We start from the raw sequence: 17759 nt of genomic DNA, 5'->3' as shown, positions 1-17759 counted from the left end.
CCACCAGCACTGCAGGACATTGAGGGGCTGGAGTGTGTCCAGAGAAGGGAACGGAGCTGGGGAAGGGTCTGGACAGACATGAGGAGTGGCTGAGGGATCTGGGGGTCCCAGCCTGGAGAAAAGGTGGCTCAGAGGGGACCTTCTCACTCTCTACAAGTCCCTGACAGGAGGGTGCAGCCAGGTGGGGGTCAGGCTCTGCTCCCTGGCAGCTGGCAATAGGATAAGAGGAAATGGCCTCAAGCTGTGCTAGGGAAGGTTCAGGCTGGATTATTGGGGAAAACTTCTTCACTAAAATGGTTGTTAGGCATTGGAATGAGCTGCCTAGGAAGGTGATGGAGTGATGATATCTGGAGATGCTCAAGAAACAACTGGGTGTGGCACTCAGTGCTCAGGTCTGTTTGTCACGGTGGTGATCAGTCAAAGGTAGGTTTGATCTTGTAGGTATTTTCCAGCCTAGTGATTCTGTGATAATCTGTGTGCCTCACTTCTTCACCTGCTGCAAAGTACAGAAGATTTCAGAGGTATTTGGAGGACTGAGCTGTATGACGTGTGAGGAAGAGCCAAGTACCAGGAGTGGACAGACCAGATCAAATCAACTTTTACTGAAGTTCACATTCATAAGCTGATTTGGGGTTGTTATGCTTAGATGGTTAGGCATGATTGAGGCTGCACCAATTTCAAGATAAGGACCCCAGAGACAAAGTAAGACAAAAAAACAGCTACCTGAACTGAGTTATTGTATCTCCCAAGGTATTTTTCTCCTCTTGACTGCAGTAATCTACCAGCTTTGCAGCAGGTGAGCTGGTAAAGGTCCATTGCTGGCAGGAACTTCAGCAGGAAGGGCAGCGATCTCTTGAACTTCTTGTGATTGCTCAGATCCTTTGAGTATTGTGGCTTTTTGGTGGCTTTAGTCCACCCAAGTGTGTCAGAAATTGAAAAGCAAAACCAAGCTATCCAATGTAATTGCCAGTTTTAGAAATAGCTTGTTCTATTCAGCAGAATATAATGAGCAGAGAAATTTGTTTATGCCTTGAAAGGCCAGTAAAATGTCAGTGGTAGTGGAGGTTGCTCAGGCTGGTGAGGTTCAGTGAGAGCTGAGGTATATTCTAGGGCAATCTTAATCAAACTGAGCCAATGATGAAATCTTGGTGTGTTTCATGCAGAAATTCAAACTCAGCTCACAGCACACAAAGAGCCTCTCCCCCATGGGTTCTGATCTGGTAAGGAGCAGTGTGTGCTGTTGCAGGATTTAACTGAGTGCCTGGTAAAGGCAGCTGGTGAGTGCTGACTCCACGTGGGCTTGTGCTCACCATGTGTGGCCTTCCACTTACCTTTGGTCATGAGTTGTTCTTTTCATTGTAACTAACATTAAAGTGTGTTAGAGTGATAGTGAAACCAGCTGTTTCCTTAAAACACTCCAGTGAAAGTGTTCATTAACAGTCTTGAACCTGAAGTGATACTGAGTACCTACCAGTCCCACTGGATAAAGCAGTTGCCCTGCCAAATTCTCACTGAAGTCATGAATAAATCTGATCATCAGTAAAGAACATGAGGTTATATTACGGGTCTGAAGACCACAGACCTCTTGTAAGTGGTGCCATGAGTAGAGTGAAGGAACTAGAGACACTGATTCAGATGACATGAGTCTTACTAACATTGTTTCTTTTGAATTTTCCCAAATAGGGTCGAGACTGCAGTGTGCCCATTAATTCCTGCATTCAAAATCCTTGTCAGAATGGAGGGACCTGCCACCTCACAGAGGCAAATAAAGATGGATTCAGGTAGTAGCACAAAGTTTGTTAAAAATGAGATGATAAAATTTAATGTGTTTCTGCTTTGCATTAATGAACTGTAACAGCTAGTTTATAGAAACTGCTGCATGTGGCATTTCTATTTGCCCTACAAAACTATTGCTTTGATTTCATTGGTGTGACATATCATTTCCTGTGAAACAGGCTTCCTTGTTTCCTCATAATGGAATATACATTTAAGAGCTCTTGAGTGGTCTCTATGATCTGCACTGTGTTATCTGTATCCTAATTTTCCTTGGGGCATTTCAGTCTCACATCTAAGCTGTTTTTTTATTTGTAAAGTAAGCATCTGTTGCTTGACAGCCAGATCCAAAATGTTTTCATATTGAAGAATCTTGCAGACAAACAGGCTTTAAAGAAACAATTAAAATCATGGGGAGATTACCACATCTGAGGCATTGTACCTGCAAGAAAATAACCTCTGCAGCTGTATATTGTGGATTTCAGTTTGCCCATATAACAAAGATGTAGCATAGGTGGGCATACTCCAAGAGAAGTCCAGAAATTTAAATGAGATAGCTGGGAGATCTGCACTGCTGCAGACACTGCTTCACAGCTAAGAAAATAAAAGTTTGAGGCTTTGGTCACCTGCTGTCATTCAAGTTGCTAGAAAGTTTCTCTTTTTTAAAGAGCTGCTAGAATTTTCATAGATGTGCTCTTCCATGTTTATGCTGTTTCTTGCAAAAGAAGAAGCTGTAAACAGAAGAAATGCTCCAGCACTTCTCTCTGTGCTACCCTCAAGAAGTCCCTGCTCCCAGAAGCAGGTGCAGTACATCACAGGACACGAGACACTGGTGATAGTACAGTGGAAAAGCACAGGTTGATGGGGATGAAGAGACACTGTCAGGCTCCATAATGAACAGCAGCTGGAGGTTTTCCATTGTGGAACAGGAGCAGACATGGCCACATCTCCATGAGGGGCAGTTCAGGGCTCAGCTGGAGCAGAGCAGAGTCAAAATGTCAGGATCAGTGGTGGGAGAGGATGGGGAGGCTCAGCAGGTCACAGCATCTCCAAGTGGTTGTGCTGCTTGACAGACTCCATAGATTCTGCTGAAACCACTTCTCTGATCTCATCTGCCTCATCTTGATCCAGATTTTAGCAGGCACAGCAATTTTAGGAGGAAAAGTTCAGGTTCAGTTTCTGCTTGAGAGAATTAATGGTCTGGTGATCTTCACTTTCCTTTCTGCTCACTCATATACATAGCTTTTCCCAGCTTGTGCCAATGGAACCACACCATATTAGAATATCTCAAGTTTGTCACTCAGTAAATGTAATGCATTTTTCAAAAATATAGCTTCTACTAAAAATGCAGTAGTAAAACCTTTTATAGTATCTGTAATACTAGAATAAGAGCCTTCAACATATATTTTGGATTGGGTTTTTCTTTAGCATTTTTGTTTTGTTCTGGGGTAGTAGATAAAGACTTTTGAATGACCTGAATTGAGAGCTACATCTGAATTTCTCTCCTGAATTGAATGAATTTTACAATTTCAGAGGCTTTGCTTCAGTTCCAAATGAGCATTGTTTTTGCAATCCTTTATAAAACTGCAGGGGTGATTTTGTTGCTGAACAACATTCGAAGCTTTTCAGGGAAGGATTCTGCTTTTATAGTTATTTATGTAGTTTCAGTTGGTCTAATAAAAGACACATAAAACCATATCTCATCAAAATCCTGATGCATAAAATTGAATGTTCAGCATATGCATTGCTCCATTTCTTGTTTTTAATTCACTCAGTCCATAACCTCTGTGGCTCTGCATGACTGTGGAGCTTTAGCATGGCTTAGGAAATGTGGTGTGGAGATGGAACAGTCAGGGACAAGGAAGATCTAGAAACATTTCAAGATTGAATTTGGTTGGTTAGGTTGGGGTTTTTTGGTGGAAAATGTCTCCAGTGGATGGCAGCAGTCAGAGTTATGTTCACCAGGATGGAAAAACGCTGCCCTGCATTATGTGCTGTGAGGAAGTGGATGTCAAAAACATTTTCATGAGAGGCCGCCTTGGATTTTTTTGTTGTGTGGCCTGTAAAAGAAATTATATCTTCTGTATATTCTCTTCCCTAGGGAAATATATTCATACACAAGCCCTGCTGCCAAACTTGTCAAATCTTTACTCTTTTAAAAAAGAAACTTAAGCCAAAGTTCTCTCCCTATGAAATGCCAAGCTGTTTAACTCTCAAGTTTCTGTGGCCTTAGACAAGAAAATTACCATTTGAAATAATGCTAAGATGGTGATGTTCCCCCTAAAGACAGGAAACTCTTAGTTATGACTGAGATTCCAGCCCAGTGCCCCCACTGTGTCTGCTGCACACAAGGGCTGTCAGCAGCAGGGACCTGAGGAACACAGGTTTGCTGGAATAGCAGATGCTGGTGGGACAGCCAAGGGCAAAGGTTCAGCTGGAATTACTCCATCCTCTTTTAGCCTTGCACTTTTTCAATCCTGAATAATTTTCATATTCTCTTCCTTCAAGTAGGGGCGACCTCTGTGTTGAAGAGTAGGTGAGTGACACAGCGAGGCTCAGAGGAGCAGAAATGGGAAGTTCTCCCTCCCTTTGAATTGCTCATTCTAATCTAACCTGTGTCTGCCTTGACAAAAGGTTGCCCAAAATGTCATTTATTAAGGGTGATCAAAGAGATGGCCAGTGAGACATGTCCTGGTGGCTCAGCACCTGGAGGGGAGGCTTTGGCAGGAGCAGAGCTGTCAGCTCTGCTGCACTTACCCACGGGCAGCAGCTGATCTCCGATAACCTGCAGTGCTGGGACACAAAGGCTCTGGATTATTTTAACTTTTCTCCATATAAAACCCCCTTCGTTTCCCAGATTGCTTTTTTTAGCATTTTCCACAACCAAGTGCCCTCATAAATGTAAAATGCTGGAACTGATTAACTGCCTAGTGTTAATTCTGCTTAGTTCAAGGAAAAACATTGCACTTCCAGACTTACAAGCTACTCCATTGGGATCTAGACATAAAAGGCATCTTTACCATGAAATTGTAATATTCCTGAAAGAATTTACTATATCTATTTAAAAGCTAATAATTTTTTTTGGAAACTTGATGCACTGTATGTATATCTATCTTAATAAACTGATTCTAAATTGTTTCATTAGAGTTTATTAAAAAAATCTAATACAGTAAACTTTAAAAATTGCCAGCTTAAAAAAAAACTACTTACAAAATGCTTTGGGTCCAAAAGTTCACCCCAAAATATTGCCATTAAGCTTTGTGTTCCCTTGCAACTTCAGGAGGATAATGGGATATTATTTAATATTTTATAGGAAAACACAGTGCCAATCCCTGAAAAGGAAGAATAGGGAATTTGGACTTTATTAAAACACAGCAACTTAGGAAAGAGTTGTTTTCTGCATGGCTCCATTGTTTCCAACATCCACATGAAATGCTGTCTCACACTGCTCCACTACTGAGTCATTGCAAAGTTTTCATCATTGTCTCTGGAATTCATTTTCTCCCTCGGTCAGCTGGAACCCAAATTTGGTGACCTTCCAGTCACTCAGCAGACTTCATTTTTCTTCTGGGCTTTTTCTAGGAGAATACATACAAACAGTCCCAAACTGCAATTCTTTCAACATGTGGTTCAATCCAGGACCCAAGTTGTATGTTTTATCTTTGAATTTCAGGCCTCTTATCTGGTACAGTTGAATGCAAATCAAAATAAAGAATCCTATGTAAGCAATAATGCAAAGACTTCCTATACTACATAAGGACCAGTAGCCAAATGTCATCAATTATCCTGACATTTCCCTGAGTATGGAATGTGTCCTAATACTGAGCAATTTATGTTAACAATCCCAAATGAATTGTTACTAATGGTAATTCCACTGTGAACCATTACTGTGATAGTGGTTAATAATGTCATTTTTAATTGCACACATCCAAGCTGTCCCAGTCGTTTTGTGGAAGGAAAATGGTGTTATGTTCACATTAAAATATCACCAGCACAAAGCCACTCTTGTTGCCTTTCTTTAAATGAAGAGAAAAATTTCTGTTCCCAAACTGAGACCTTCTCTTCCAAGTTGCAGCTTGGAGCATATTTTTATGACTGAGTTATAAACCCCTGAAAATGGAGTTTTGTAATCAAAAAGCAAGACATGATGAATGTATCACTGTATTTAATTAGATGTCTTTAACCCCCTCCCTGCCACTTGCATTGCCACAAAAGGTGGTGTGCCAGCTCTTCTTTCCTCTCTGCCTCCTGTGATCCTCTGGCTCTGGGTCAGCAAGAGGACATGCTTTATTAGTAATAATGAGCTTGAGACAGGAAAAGAAAATATTCCTCATTGATTTATTGTGTCCTAAATTGGATTTATTGGAGCAGTTTGGTTTTGGTTATTCATGGTGGAGGTTTTCTAAGCCTCATGACGTGTGGATGGTCCTTGCAGAATGAAGATGACTCTGAATGTGACCAGTCTCCCTTTTCTATACCCATCTGGAAGATCTTAGTGTTGTGGTGGCTCAAGACAAATTTCCCATTTTTTCTCCTCTTTATGACTCCTTTCTGAGATTGTACATCATGAGGAGTTTAGCCTAACCCTTGTGATCCAGCCTGGACTGCTGAGGGTGGATGCAGAGCTCTGTGCCATCCCTCCCTTGGGAGTCTCTGTGCCCTGCTCAGGCTGTGGCACACCGGAGGAAGGGAAGGAAAAGTCCTGCAGCTTTCTTCACAGATTTGGAAGAACTCCTTTTTCTCCAGGGCTTTCCCCATCTCCAGCCCACAACACCTGCATAAAGCAGAATAACCACCTCAGTTCCGCTTTGTCAGAGCTGAAAACAGCACCCTGCAGCTATGTCTGCCTTGGAAATTCTCCTGGTTTCCAAAAACAGTGGATGGCAATTAGTGTGACTGCTGTAGTGCTCTCTGGTTTTCATCCTCATCAATCAGTAGTGCTTTTCACTTGTTCAATTCCTTTTCTGCCACCAGAGCCTGCATAAGAAAGGAAATGAACAGCAAAATGAATGTGTAGTTTGGACTGGGACTCCAAACATCCCTTTCTGTGACTACTGAACAGTAATGCTGGCACTTCAAAACTGACATTTCAAGTATTGCTGGCTTCTCAGAAGCCCCTGATATTACTGGAGCACTTAACTCCTGTTTTTAGACTCTCTTTTAGGAAACTCTGGCCTCCACCTCTCCATCACTTACAGATAGTTTAAAATATAAAGGTTCTGTTTGTAACCTTAGCTTCTAGATCTAGAGAGGAAATGGAGATTGAAAAAAAGTCTTTCTTCAGCCATTTAGTTTGCTACCCTCCCTCTAGGGACTATACATCACACTCCTGTGAGATAAAATGTCTAGTGCAATTATTCTTCACTAGTGTCCACGTCCTCACAGAACCATTACTGGCTCTGCCATGGTCTGTGTTTTAGTTGAATTATCTGGGCATCATCAGCTCTTCTCCAAATAGATGTTGGGGGAGCTGCAGACATACTGAAATCTTACAGCACTTGTAAAAGCAATCATTCCCAAACATTTCTTGTTTGGACAAGTGACAAAGTAGTAATGAGAAGAAAATGCTCATGTCTGTAAACTCAACTCAAGCTGCTGTTCTTTGAGGAGACCGAGGTATCTAAGAGCTGCCAAGTTGTCCTGTGATTGTGCAGCAGGCAGATGTCCACATTCTCACAAAAACATTAACAGGGAAGCCAAGCATTTGCATATTGTCAGGAATGTTTACTCTCCTGCCCTGGAGTTGCTTACATCAGCTAAGGGCCAGAGTTATCAATAAAGCAAGCAAAGGGAGCATGGCAGAGGCTGGCTCCTGAGGATGATTTTTGTCTTGTGTAAATAATTACATGACCCCAGGAACCATCAGACTGCATCCTTCACCAAACATTTGGGGTTAAATTGCTCTATGCCTCACAGCAGCAGTGAATTTGGCTCCAACTGACTTTTATGTGTTTTAATTTCAGCTTCATACCTCAGAACTCCTGTCCCTTTAGATCCATGCTAACTTTTTTTTTTTTTGCCTCCAAAGCTGCTCTTGTCTTCTTGGGTATGAAGGGGAGAGGTGTGAAATAAATCCAGATGACTGTGAAGATAATGACTGTGAGAATAACTCTACGTGTGTGGATGGGATCAACAACTATGTGTGCCTCTGTCCTCCTAATTACACAGGTAAGAAAAGGTCACAACCAGAGAACAGGAATCCATGAGAAGTGCCTGAAGGGAAGGGTCTAAATGTTTATTTAGTACATGAGCATATAATTAACTGAAAATCCCTTTTAAACCATCTGGATCTCTTCCTGGAAAAATGTTAATTCTACTAATATTGCAATATATGTGCTCATAAACATGACCACTTTTCTGGGTCAAAGTACTGATGCCTGATTATTAAATACATTAAGAAAACTCTATTTAAGGGATCAGAGAAGTCTGTTCTTCAGCGTGCACATTGTCAATACTGAGCTGAGCATGATATACACCTGTCCTGAGCATGATATACACCTGTCCTGAATCCATTAAAACCTTGGCTTAGGGGGCAGGGCTTTCACCTGAGATCTCAGAGGTCTGCACATGTTGAATACAGTGAGCCTGATGATGTGCTGCTAAATCCTGGTCTCTGTTTCACAAGTGGGCAAGCAAAGGCTGTGTAGGAGGCTGCAGGCTCAGGTGTTGTCCTCAGTGTGACCCAGGTCAGGGAGCAGGGTCATCTGCTGGGTCTGCGGTCACAGGGGTTGGTGATGGAGTTAGAAATGGGATGAGTGTCTCCAGTACTATCCTGCATTGCAGAGAAATTCCTTCCTAAACTTTCTGTGAGAGCAGAGACTCTCCTAAGTGGAATCTAGAAATGGTTTTCCTTGAGCCATTCTGGAGCATTCCCTGCACTCATTCACACAGGGTTAGCCCAGCCCTCCTGGCTCAGCACAGAGGGTAAGGAAACACCTGCAGGAGTTCCTGCTCCAGCCTTTGAAATGGGGTTATTACCTCCTGAGCATGGAGAAGCAATGAAGGGCTTCTTGTACACTGGAATATATTACATGTCGGGGGATTTAATGGGGATCAAGCTTGAGTGGCTGAGTAAGGCAGGAGGAAAGCTTCTAGAATTTCCAAACTCTTAAAATACTTTTGTGGCTGATACAAAGGAGGCCCATGTAAATCTTCAGCTGAGAAAAACCTTATGACTCAAATGAACATTTATTGGGTCTCTAAAATGATATTTCTGCCAAAACCTAAAAAAATTCAGCTTAGCAGAGTAAAGAGTTTTGCTTGTAGGATGTTGAGCCCATTGTGCTTACTTGTGCACTATTTATGTCAGCTACTCTTGGGTGGTTTCTAACAAAACCCAATGCAAGGAGGCAAAGTCTTTACATTTACAACAGGAAATGGATTTGACCAGCCAAGAAAAGACATATCCAGTAAGGAACTGAATCCAGCATATATGCAAATGCACTTTCCTTTCTGCAGGATTATTGCAGATTTTTTTTCCCCCCCAGACAATAAAGGTAAGAAAGAACTAGACTGGGATTTCTTCTCAAATGGCCATCTGGATAATGGCCAGGGAATTCATGTGATACTTTAGAGGCAGTTTTGAAATATTTTTACTCAACTTACAGTGGATTTTGTTTCGTTGATTTCTGGCTTTGAGTATTTTTTTACCTGAATGTTGTCTGTGCTGTGCCTATGCTGATTAGCAGGAGTTTGTCAAATACCAGACCTCACTGCTGCCATGTGGGTAATACACAGCCACACAGTAGGCATAAGCTATTATGGTGCAGGCAATAAGCTTAATTTCAATTGGGGGGAAAAAAATAGTAATTTTTGAATAAATTAAGGAAATACTGCCAGAAAAAGTAATATGAATTGTAGGTGAAAAGGATTTCAAAATAATTAAATAAAATAGAGGTGTTGCTTAAATTAGAATCTGAAGGGTTACAATACTTTGTGTTGCTTAAAATAGGAAATATTTAGTGATACCAGAATTGCCTTAATCTGCTTTACCTCCGTTTTGGAGGGGGATATTTCATCAATCCTGATCAGTCACCTGGAAGGAATGACTGCAGTGCAGCTGGCTGGGCTGAAATGTCCCTCAGAGCTACCCTGGCCTCGGAGCAGGACAGGGAGCGGCATAAAATGGCTGGAAGAATTGAAGCCATCAGCCAAACAAAAGTACACACAAGCCAAGCAAACCTGAGAAATGCTTTCAAGGGTCCTTAGGAGTTGAATCCAAACAGGAGAAATGAGGCATCATGTGGAATTGCTCAGTTGACTGAACAAAAGTGAGGGAAATGCCATGGAAGCACAGAGACAATCTATGAAAGCACCTTGCAATCGTTTGTGTGTCTGACATGGAAAGAGAGGGATCTGCTGACCAAAGAGTTTGAAGTCTCCTGTGACATCCAGGGCATCTCTGTGTATATTCTTTTTAGATGAGCCTTTTTGTACTGAAGGAATATCTGACACTACTATGGCAGTATCTATTAAAAACAACAACAACACAAGAATTAGGTGCAGATGAGTTCAGTATTGCATAGTGTATGAAGACCAAGAGTTCAGAGAGAAAAGTAGCTCACTCCAGGGGTCAGGAATGCTTATTCCTGTGCTCAGAGCTGTGTACTGAGGTACCTGCCTCTCTCTGATGCTGACTGCATTAAATGTTGTGTTAGCAAACCGTGTGTGCTCCAGCATTTCAAGTACATGGATTTGATCTACAGGTGGATGAGCAAGAAATGGCAGGGGTGTAGAGCCCAGGGAAGCAATTTTCATGTGAAGTAGTCTGGGGGACAATGAGCTCAATGCCTGAAAGGGCACAAACAATCCATAGCCAGGCTGTATATAGCAGGACAGAAAATATAGTTGATACTTCTCTATGTTGTACCCAAATATTATCCTTAGTTCTGTTGTTAACAGGTAGTAGCAGGCAGAGTAAGCTTTTTATTTTCCTCACCAACGCTTGTATGGAAAATAGGAATCTCTTTGAAAGATTGACTGGCTGGGTTTTGTGGCTGAGCAAATCCAGACCATCCATTTTTATCAGTGTAATTATGCAAGAGTTGATGGTTCTACGTATAAATGGGATTTCTCAGCTGTAGTTAGCCCCCACATTCAGTCAGGAGTGGTCTGTCTTGCACTGGAGCTGTTTCTGCACTGATAGCCTGGGATGTTTGCAGTAACCTGAGCTTAGAGGTGCCCAGCTCAGTCATTGCAGATTCCTGCTTTTCTCCCCTGCCAAGCAGGGAGCCTGAATCCCTCATCACTCCTGTGCTCTTGGTTGCCACAATGCTGGTAACACTGCAGTGATATTTCAGTAAACTCTGCATTTATAGAATAAATGTATGCTGCAACACAGAAAATAGTCTGAATGCAGGGAGGAAGATCCAAGAGTGTGTATGTGTCTTGTTCTGTAACAAATTGTTAGGGTCCCCCTTGGCTTAGTTGAGTAATGGTTAAGCCATGATAGTAAATCTTATGTTCTTAAATGAAGTACAGATTGAAAATGAATGTGATGAAAATTTTGACTGTTGACAGAGTCACAGTATCCAGGCTTTGTTTTTTTCCATACCTTAGTGTTTTCCTGCTCTATCTGCCGTCTGCCTGGTTTTACTTGTTACAGCCTTTTTAGGGAACAACATCCCAAATTATGATGCATGAATTTTGCTTTCATTGGCTGGAAAAATAAAGGCCAAAAATCTTTCTTCAATTAATAAGATTTTGCAGTGTTTTCTTTTAAAATTCTTTGACAGTCTTTCCCCCGACTCAGAGTAGATGAAAAATGGCCAATTTGTTAAGTGACTGCTGAGGAAGGAATTTCCCACACTCCATCCCCATTTCACTTTCCTTTAAAAAAAGAAAAAAATCCCACACCAAAAAGCAGCCCACGCTCACACAATACCCTCCTTCCTAGTTCTTTTCCATCTATTAACTTTAAAACAATGTGGAATTACAAATAGATTCCATGAAGTAGTAAATGCAAGTTAAAGAAGACAAAACTGAGAGGAGTGGAGGCAGGCAGCTGAATGCCATAAAAAAGCTTCAGACCCATCCCCACCATCACCAGGTTTCCTCACCATTCTTAAAATCATTATTTTCAATATTTGTTATCTGTATATAAATAACCAAACTGACACTCATGGCATATAACAGAGTTCTGATGGCTTTAATTGTCTGCTGATGTCTTCTTTTTCCTCTGCCCAACTAGTTATTCTAATCCTGAAGGTAAATTATAAACACGTAATTATTCCAGGACAGTCATGTACCCAAACCCAGCCAGCTCTGAGGGATCTGGGGCTGGTTTATGACCTGCTTGGACTTTGGGTTGTTCACAGCTCCTCTTTACAGTTTTGTAGGCTCTCCTTCCCTTCAAAATGAAACATTCATAGTGACATCAGAAGAGAAGGATATGTACTAGATCAGCCACCCTGGTTCTTGTCCTTTTTTTGTATTTTCCTAATCTCTGCCTTTGTGGCTGTAGCATGGCCTGTCTCCAGGTATTGATACAAATGTTGTTTTTCCCTTCAGCTTTGTGGTGTAGGAATGTAGGGCAAAATTCAGAGAGCTTTTCCCTTCCATTCCTTTTCCCTGTTCACTGCTATTACAGAACATCACTGCTTTGCTCATAGCCCTAGACTCAAACACAGAATCTCACCCCTGCAAAGGCATCCTGTCCTCAGCCTCCCTGCTTTCTGTGTCTCCACGTGAAGAGGGGTCCAAACATATACAGAGGAATAAATGGGCTGCACCAAACATGTCCTGGGTGCTTTGAATGCTTTTGTGCCTCGCCTGCTAGTTTATTTGGTTTTATTCTTTGCTGTGACTTTTCCTCCTCCTAATTTTAGCAGAAGCAGAAATTTGTAGCACTTACACACCAAAAAAAAAAAAAAAACAACCAGGAAATATATTCCTATTTGCCAAAGATTCTAAAAGACCTCAACAATGCCCTCACCTCTTTGTTCTGAAACCCCAAAAAAAAAAAAAAAATATGAGTGGCTTCCACTACTGAAAATAGATCTTTACTAAAATACACAGTAACCCATGGCAGAGATGGCAGGACCAAGTGTTTTAAAATAGTTCACTTCCCTGGGAAAAAGCTGCAAGCAGTTTGTATCACTGAAAAAAAATGTATCTCAAAAGAAATAATAATAAAACAAAGCTAGGAGCTATTTCTGGTTTGATGTGTTTGGAAGAGAAGGCTAAGATCTGTTTTACCTTAGGGGACCTTGTGGTGTCCTGTGGTAGATGGTATCTGTGAGTTTTAGAGCCCAGGTCCCTGTTAGTGATTAAGATCCCTTTTCCTGGAGTGTCCTGTTGGGATAACTGTGTCTGCCAAAGCCAAGCACCCACTTGAGCAGCTGAGGCTGCTTCTCCCCCCCTGAGTTTTTGCTACAGGAACAAGGAGGTTTGAGGTGCTGTGGCTCAGCCTTGTGGTTCCACAGGGATCTGGACTGCCTAATAAATACTGAAGGCTTAAACATGCACTTCTCTATCAACTCCTTTTAAATTTTGGAACTTCAGCCATAATTTCCTCAAGACAGAAAAAAATGTGGTCAGAGTTTAGTGTGTTTTCTTCCTTTTTACTTGAAGGAATTCTGCCTTACATGGAAGTTTCTCAGTTTTAGTTATTTGGCAGATGTGAAGTGTACTTGCTTTCTGCGTGAAACACAAAAAGGCACCCCACATTTCCCAGTTGTGTAACTAGGAATGAGAAATGCTGGAAGACCTGGAAGGTTTGGGCTTTGTTCAAGAGCCTAAGCCCATTTCCAGCCCTGTTTTATGAAGAGAGAACCACATGTCACTGCTATCAGATTGGACTCTTATCTGATCGTACTGGGAGGAAATAGCACAGCCACTGGCAGTGCTGCAGCCTGTCCTGGCCTCAGTGTGGGTGTCCTGCTATGCTGGAGTGCTCAGCTCCAGGATCTCCTCTGGTCAAACTCCCATCTGTAAAATGTAAAGTGCCATGTTTGTGGAGTAAGATCTACCAGAGAATTCCTGCTTGTTCATCAGGACACAGCGTGTCTGTAAGAAGGTGGAGTGCCAGCTACTTGTGTCCTTTAGGATGAGGAGAGTGAATTCATCCTCAAACGGGATGTGAGAGTCATTAAATCCAGTCTGTCAAGAAATAGGGGGAAACAAGGAAATCAGTCAGCTCCTGAAGAGCTGTGTGCCACAGAAGGGACAGTGTGTGACACAGAACTGGAGCAGTTCTCAGAGAGCTGCAGCCTGAGGGAAGGAGCCACGTTGGAGGAGTCCATGAAGGACTGCATCCCATGGGAGTGCTGGAGCAGGGAGCAGAGTCAGGAGAAAGGAGTGCTGGAGACAAAGCATTTTGAACAGGCTCCTGCCCCCACTCCCCACCCTCTACTCAGACCAGCAGGAGTCCACAGCTTGTCCAGTGTTCTCTGCCAGCCCAGGAAGGACATCTCACATAACGTGGGGCATCTCAGGTGTGACTTGCTGCACTAGGCTGTGTGGATAACTGAACTGATCCTCAGCTGATTCCAAACAATTGGAAGGCATCCATATGAATAAGTGCACTCAATAATGTAGGGTGTCCAGCAAAATGATGATCTTTCCCAGACACAGTGGTTCTGAGGAATAGTGTTTAGGCACGACAAGGTCACCACCTTGTAGGGGCACTGGAAATTGTCTGGTTCAGTTAATGCTTCACACACTGCATTATGTGGCATTTGAGATGTTGAATATGGTTTTTCATACTTCAGCAGTGCATAGAACACATTCCTTCTTCAAGATTTTGAAACAGTGAAAGGATCATTATTTCCCTTGTCCAGATCTGGTTTTACCCATTCTCCTTTTGTTGGATCATAAGGTTAGGGAGAATTGCTCCTTGAATCTGAAAAATCAGCCACTGTGGGAATCCCAGTGTGCAATTGAACTTAAGGGGTCCAGCTTAACAAGTCAAAACCTGATAAGTGAAAACTTGTGAGTTTTTAACAATTAGGATCAAAAGCATAAAGTAACTTTCTGCTGAGTATTGTGGGCAGTGTTTGTCAAGCAAGAGCAAACTTCAGTGTTCATGCAGAATTTCCTCTGCTACAGTGCATTTCAGGTGATTTCTTTTATTTTTTTTCTATCTAACATGATAGCATTTGCTGCTGAAGGATTTTCACAGAGTTTCTCATTTATTCATTGCAAGTTGAAATAGTAAAAAAGTAGTAAAAAATTCATTTTTAAATTTTCTTAGATGAGCCTTAAATCATTTTCATCAAACATCAACAACATTCATTACTGAATTACTTCCTTGGAGGAACAACCAACCATTTTTAGGTTCAGTGTTCTGAAACTTCCAATTGGCACTGACTTCTTTGTAATGACTGGACAGAGAGAAGGGGAAAACAAAACACAGAAAACATTTCTTCCAATACAATTTATTAGATATAAAATGAGTAATCTCCTATGAGAAAAACAGCACAGTGTGTTTTATTAGCAGCAAAGAGACAGGTTCCATTCGGACTTACCTGGCAGAGTTCAGAATGTTGCAACACTGTTGAACCACTCACCCTGTGCAGCCTGGAAAAGTTTCCATGCTGTGGATACAGGCCAGGCTTTCTCCATCCTTTCTTCACCATAAGCACGTTCCTTTTCCCAAGTAATATTGTGAAATTCTTGACAGCATATTTACTGCCAGTCTTGCAGGCCCTACTAAAGCTTCTCTTGTGTTAAGGATGGGGATATTTTCTAAGCTGTTTTGTCAGTATATTACAACAAAGTATCACCCAACTGACACATGGATCAAAAGAAAAATCATTGAACTCATTGGCTGCAAATTGGTGCTCTACATTGTTTTTTTCAGAACTGCAATTTCACTTAAAGATAAATAAGTAAAATACTTTTTACTGCATCCAGCTTCTCTTACTGATTAAGGAGGAATAGTGTAGCTGGTTTAAAAGTCTAATGGGGCATGAAATAAATAGCTCTCATGACAGCACAGAACAGAAAAAAGATAGATGATTATTAAACTGTGTGTAAAAGTCATCTTTATTGCCCTATTGTTGTTTTGGCTTCGTTCTGAGACGTGGGGAAGGCTACAAAAAAGCCTAAGTGTGTTTCTTGGCAGCTCTTCATAAGCAGGGAGCCCTGTGGAAAGCCCCATGAAATTCATGATTCTGTTGAAAAATAAGGCCAGGAAAATGTTGCAAGAGGAAAAAAACACCAACAATCCCCCCCCCAAAAAAACCCACGCTGTTTTTTCTTAATACAATGTGAGTAAAGGGGACAAAAAGGAGGTAGTTTTGAAGGAGCAGAATGCCTTGGCTATCATTCAAGGATTTTTTTTCTCTCTTATTTTCCTTTCTCCTCTTTTTTTTTCTGAGTATGAGTCAGCAGCAAGGGGAGATCATCCACCTGTTAGAGTTCTAGAGTTCCACCTGTCATTATAAATTGTTTCTAATCTGAAAACTGCAATATTTTGTGACATATCAGACTGCTCTCTTCATCTGTCCAGCATCTTCTTGCATGTTACCTATTCTCTTAGCTTTGATTAAAGAGAATAAGTGTGCCTTGATGGAACAAAAAGCATTATTTGGGATTAAAAGAGTCATTTAACTGATTAGAAAAGAAATGCAGCTGTGATTTTCCTGTCTGTTTTTATAGAAGTGCTTCAGAAACCTGTGCATACCCAAACTGGAGCAGTGATCTGAGAACATGCAAGAGAGAGGAAATCAGGGAGCTTGGATGGTTTCCTACACTTGGGAGAGCATTACACTGAAGTTTTCTCTTGTTTTAGCATGATCAAATATCCTCCACAAAGAGAATCAGTGCTGCTAGGAGTTGGCCTAAGATGAATGTCCGGTTTGTTTTTAGGTTCACATAACTCTGCAGTGAGAAATTTGGACTAAACCTTTAATTGCTGCACAGAGAAGCAGCCCTGTGTCACTCCAAAAAAAGAAAAAGAGGATCACATTTTTCCTCTGATACTGACATTAAAACGACCAATGAATATTGTGCTCTCGGGTCTGAGGGCAGATTTTTTGGCCCAGATATTTTCTGAGTGAATAAAATATGAGAAAGACATTGTGTAGCTGGTGCCTTGGGTTTTGCTTTTCAAAAAGTGTTTTATTTCCCTGGCATGCTTTCTGCAGCATCTACTGAACATTGGTGGAGCCTGAAATAATGACCAAGAGGTATTTTCTTCCCGAGATGAGGCTGCTCTAGTTGCAAGGCGTTCCCAAGTGAGCTCCCTAATGAGTGATAGATGGGAAAAATAACAGGAAGGATCCTTAAATGTTCCAAGTTTTGCATGAAAAATAACATTTTTTTGGATGCTGTGTTTGGTACCTAGCCTAGAATTCTCCTACATTTTGATAGTGGTATCTTCAGAATGACACAGTGAGTCATAATATTTGACATTTGGGGAGATTTTCACTGGATCTCTAAGCACTTGTCAAGACTGTTCAGAAGAATACTTAAAGAAGAATTACGATTTCCTTTGAGAGTTTTGATACTGTTCATATTTTTTTAAAGCCTGTTTCCTTTGCTTCAAAACAAAACAAAAGAAAAAATAGAAACTTCAGAAGTATGTATTGACCATTTTTAGTGAAAGGATAGTTGAAGGCATCTGTCCACACTCTCTTCAGTTATTAGATGGTCTTCCAAAATTATTTCCAGCTTGAGCTCATTTGAGCTCTTTTAATGTCACTGGCCAGTTAATTTTTTTTGATGTTTGTTTTCACATAAGATCCATAGCACACGAGGGACATGAGGAATATCGAGATGACAAACTGGCAGCTCTCCAAGCATTGTAGCAAGGTCTGACCTGCTCATGTCCAGGTCTGCCCCAAGGCTGAGGGAGTGCCTTTGGGAGCATTGGTGGCCTGTGGATTTGGGGATGGCAGTAAACAGACCTCTCCCAGTTCTGCCACCTCACAATGTGTCAACAGGTGTCCCAGTCCACAGCTGTAAGAACTGAACATCTCTCGTTGCTTGTGAGGAACATCAAAGTACAATGGCCAACCTCAAGCCCAGTGAATGATCTGATC

At 41.5% G+C, this 17759-nt stretch overlaps 1 protein-coding gene across 3 annotated transcripts in view; it reads left to right on the top strand.

Moving 5' to 3' along the window:
* Positions 1–17759, top strand: part of SLIT3 (slit guidance ligand 3) — a 465259-nt gene that overhangs the window by 412082 nt on the left and 35418 nt on the right. For all 3 annotated transcript variants that reach the window (XM_019008182.2, XM_015642087.3, XM_015642086.3), the window contains 2 exons: positions 1684–1781; positions 7802–7941. In XM_019008182.2, the coding sequence (XP_018863727.1) occupies positions 1684–1781; positions 7802–7941 (238 nt within the window). The remainder of the gene's footprint in view (positions 1–1683; positions 1782–7801; positions 7942–17759) is intronic.

The sequence above is a fragment of the Parus major genome, chromosome 13 (genome assembly GCF_001522545.3).
Source record: "Parus major isolate Abel chromosome 13, Parus_major1.1, whole genome shotgun sequence".
Lineage (NCBI taxonomy): Eukaryota > Metazoa > Chordata > Aves > Passeriformes > Paridae > Parus > Parus major.
This window is presented reverse-complemented; position numbering and strand designations above follow the sequence as displayed.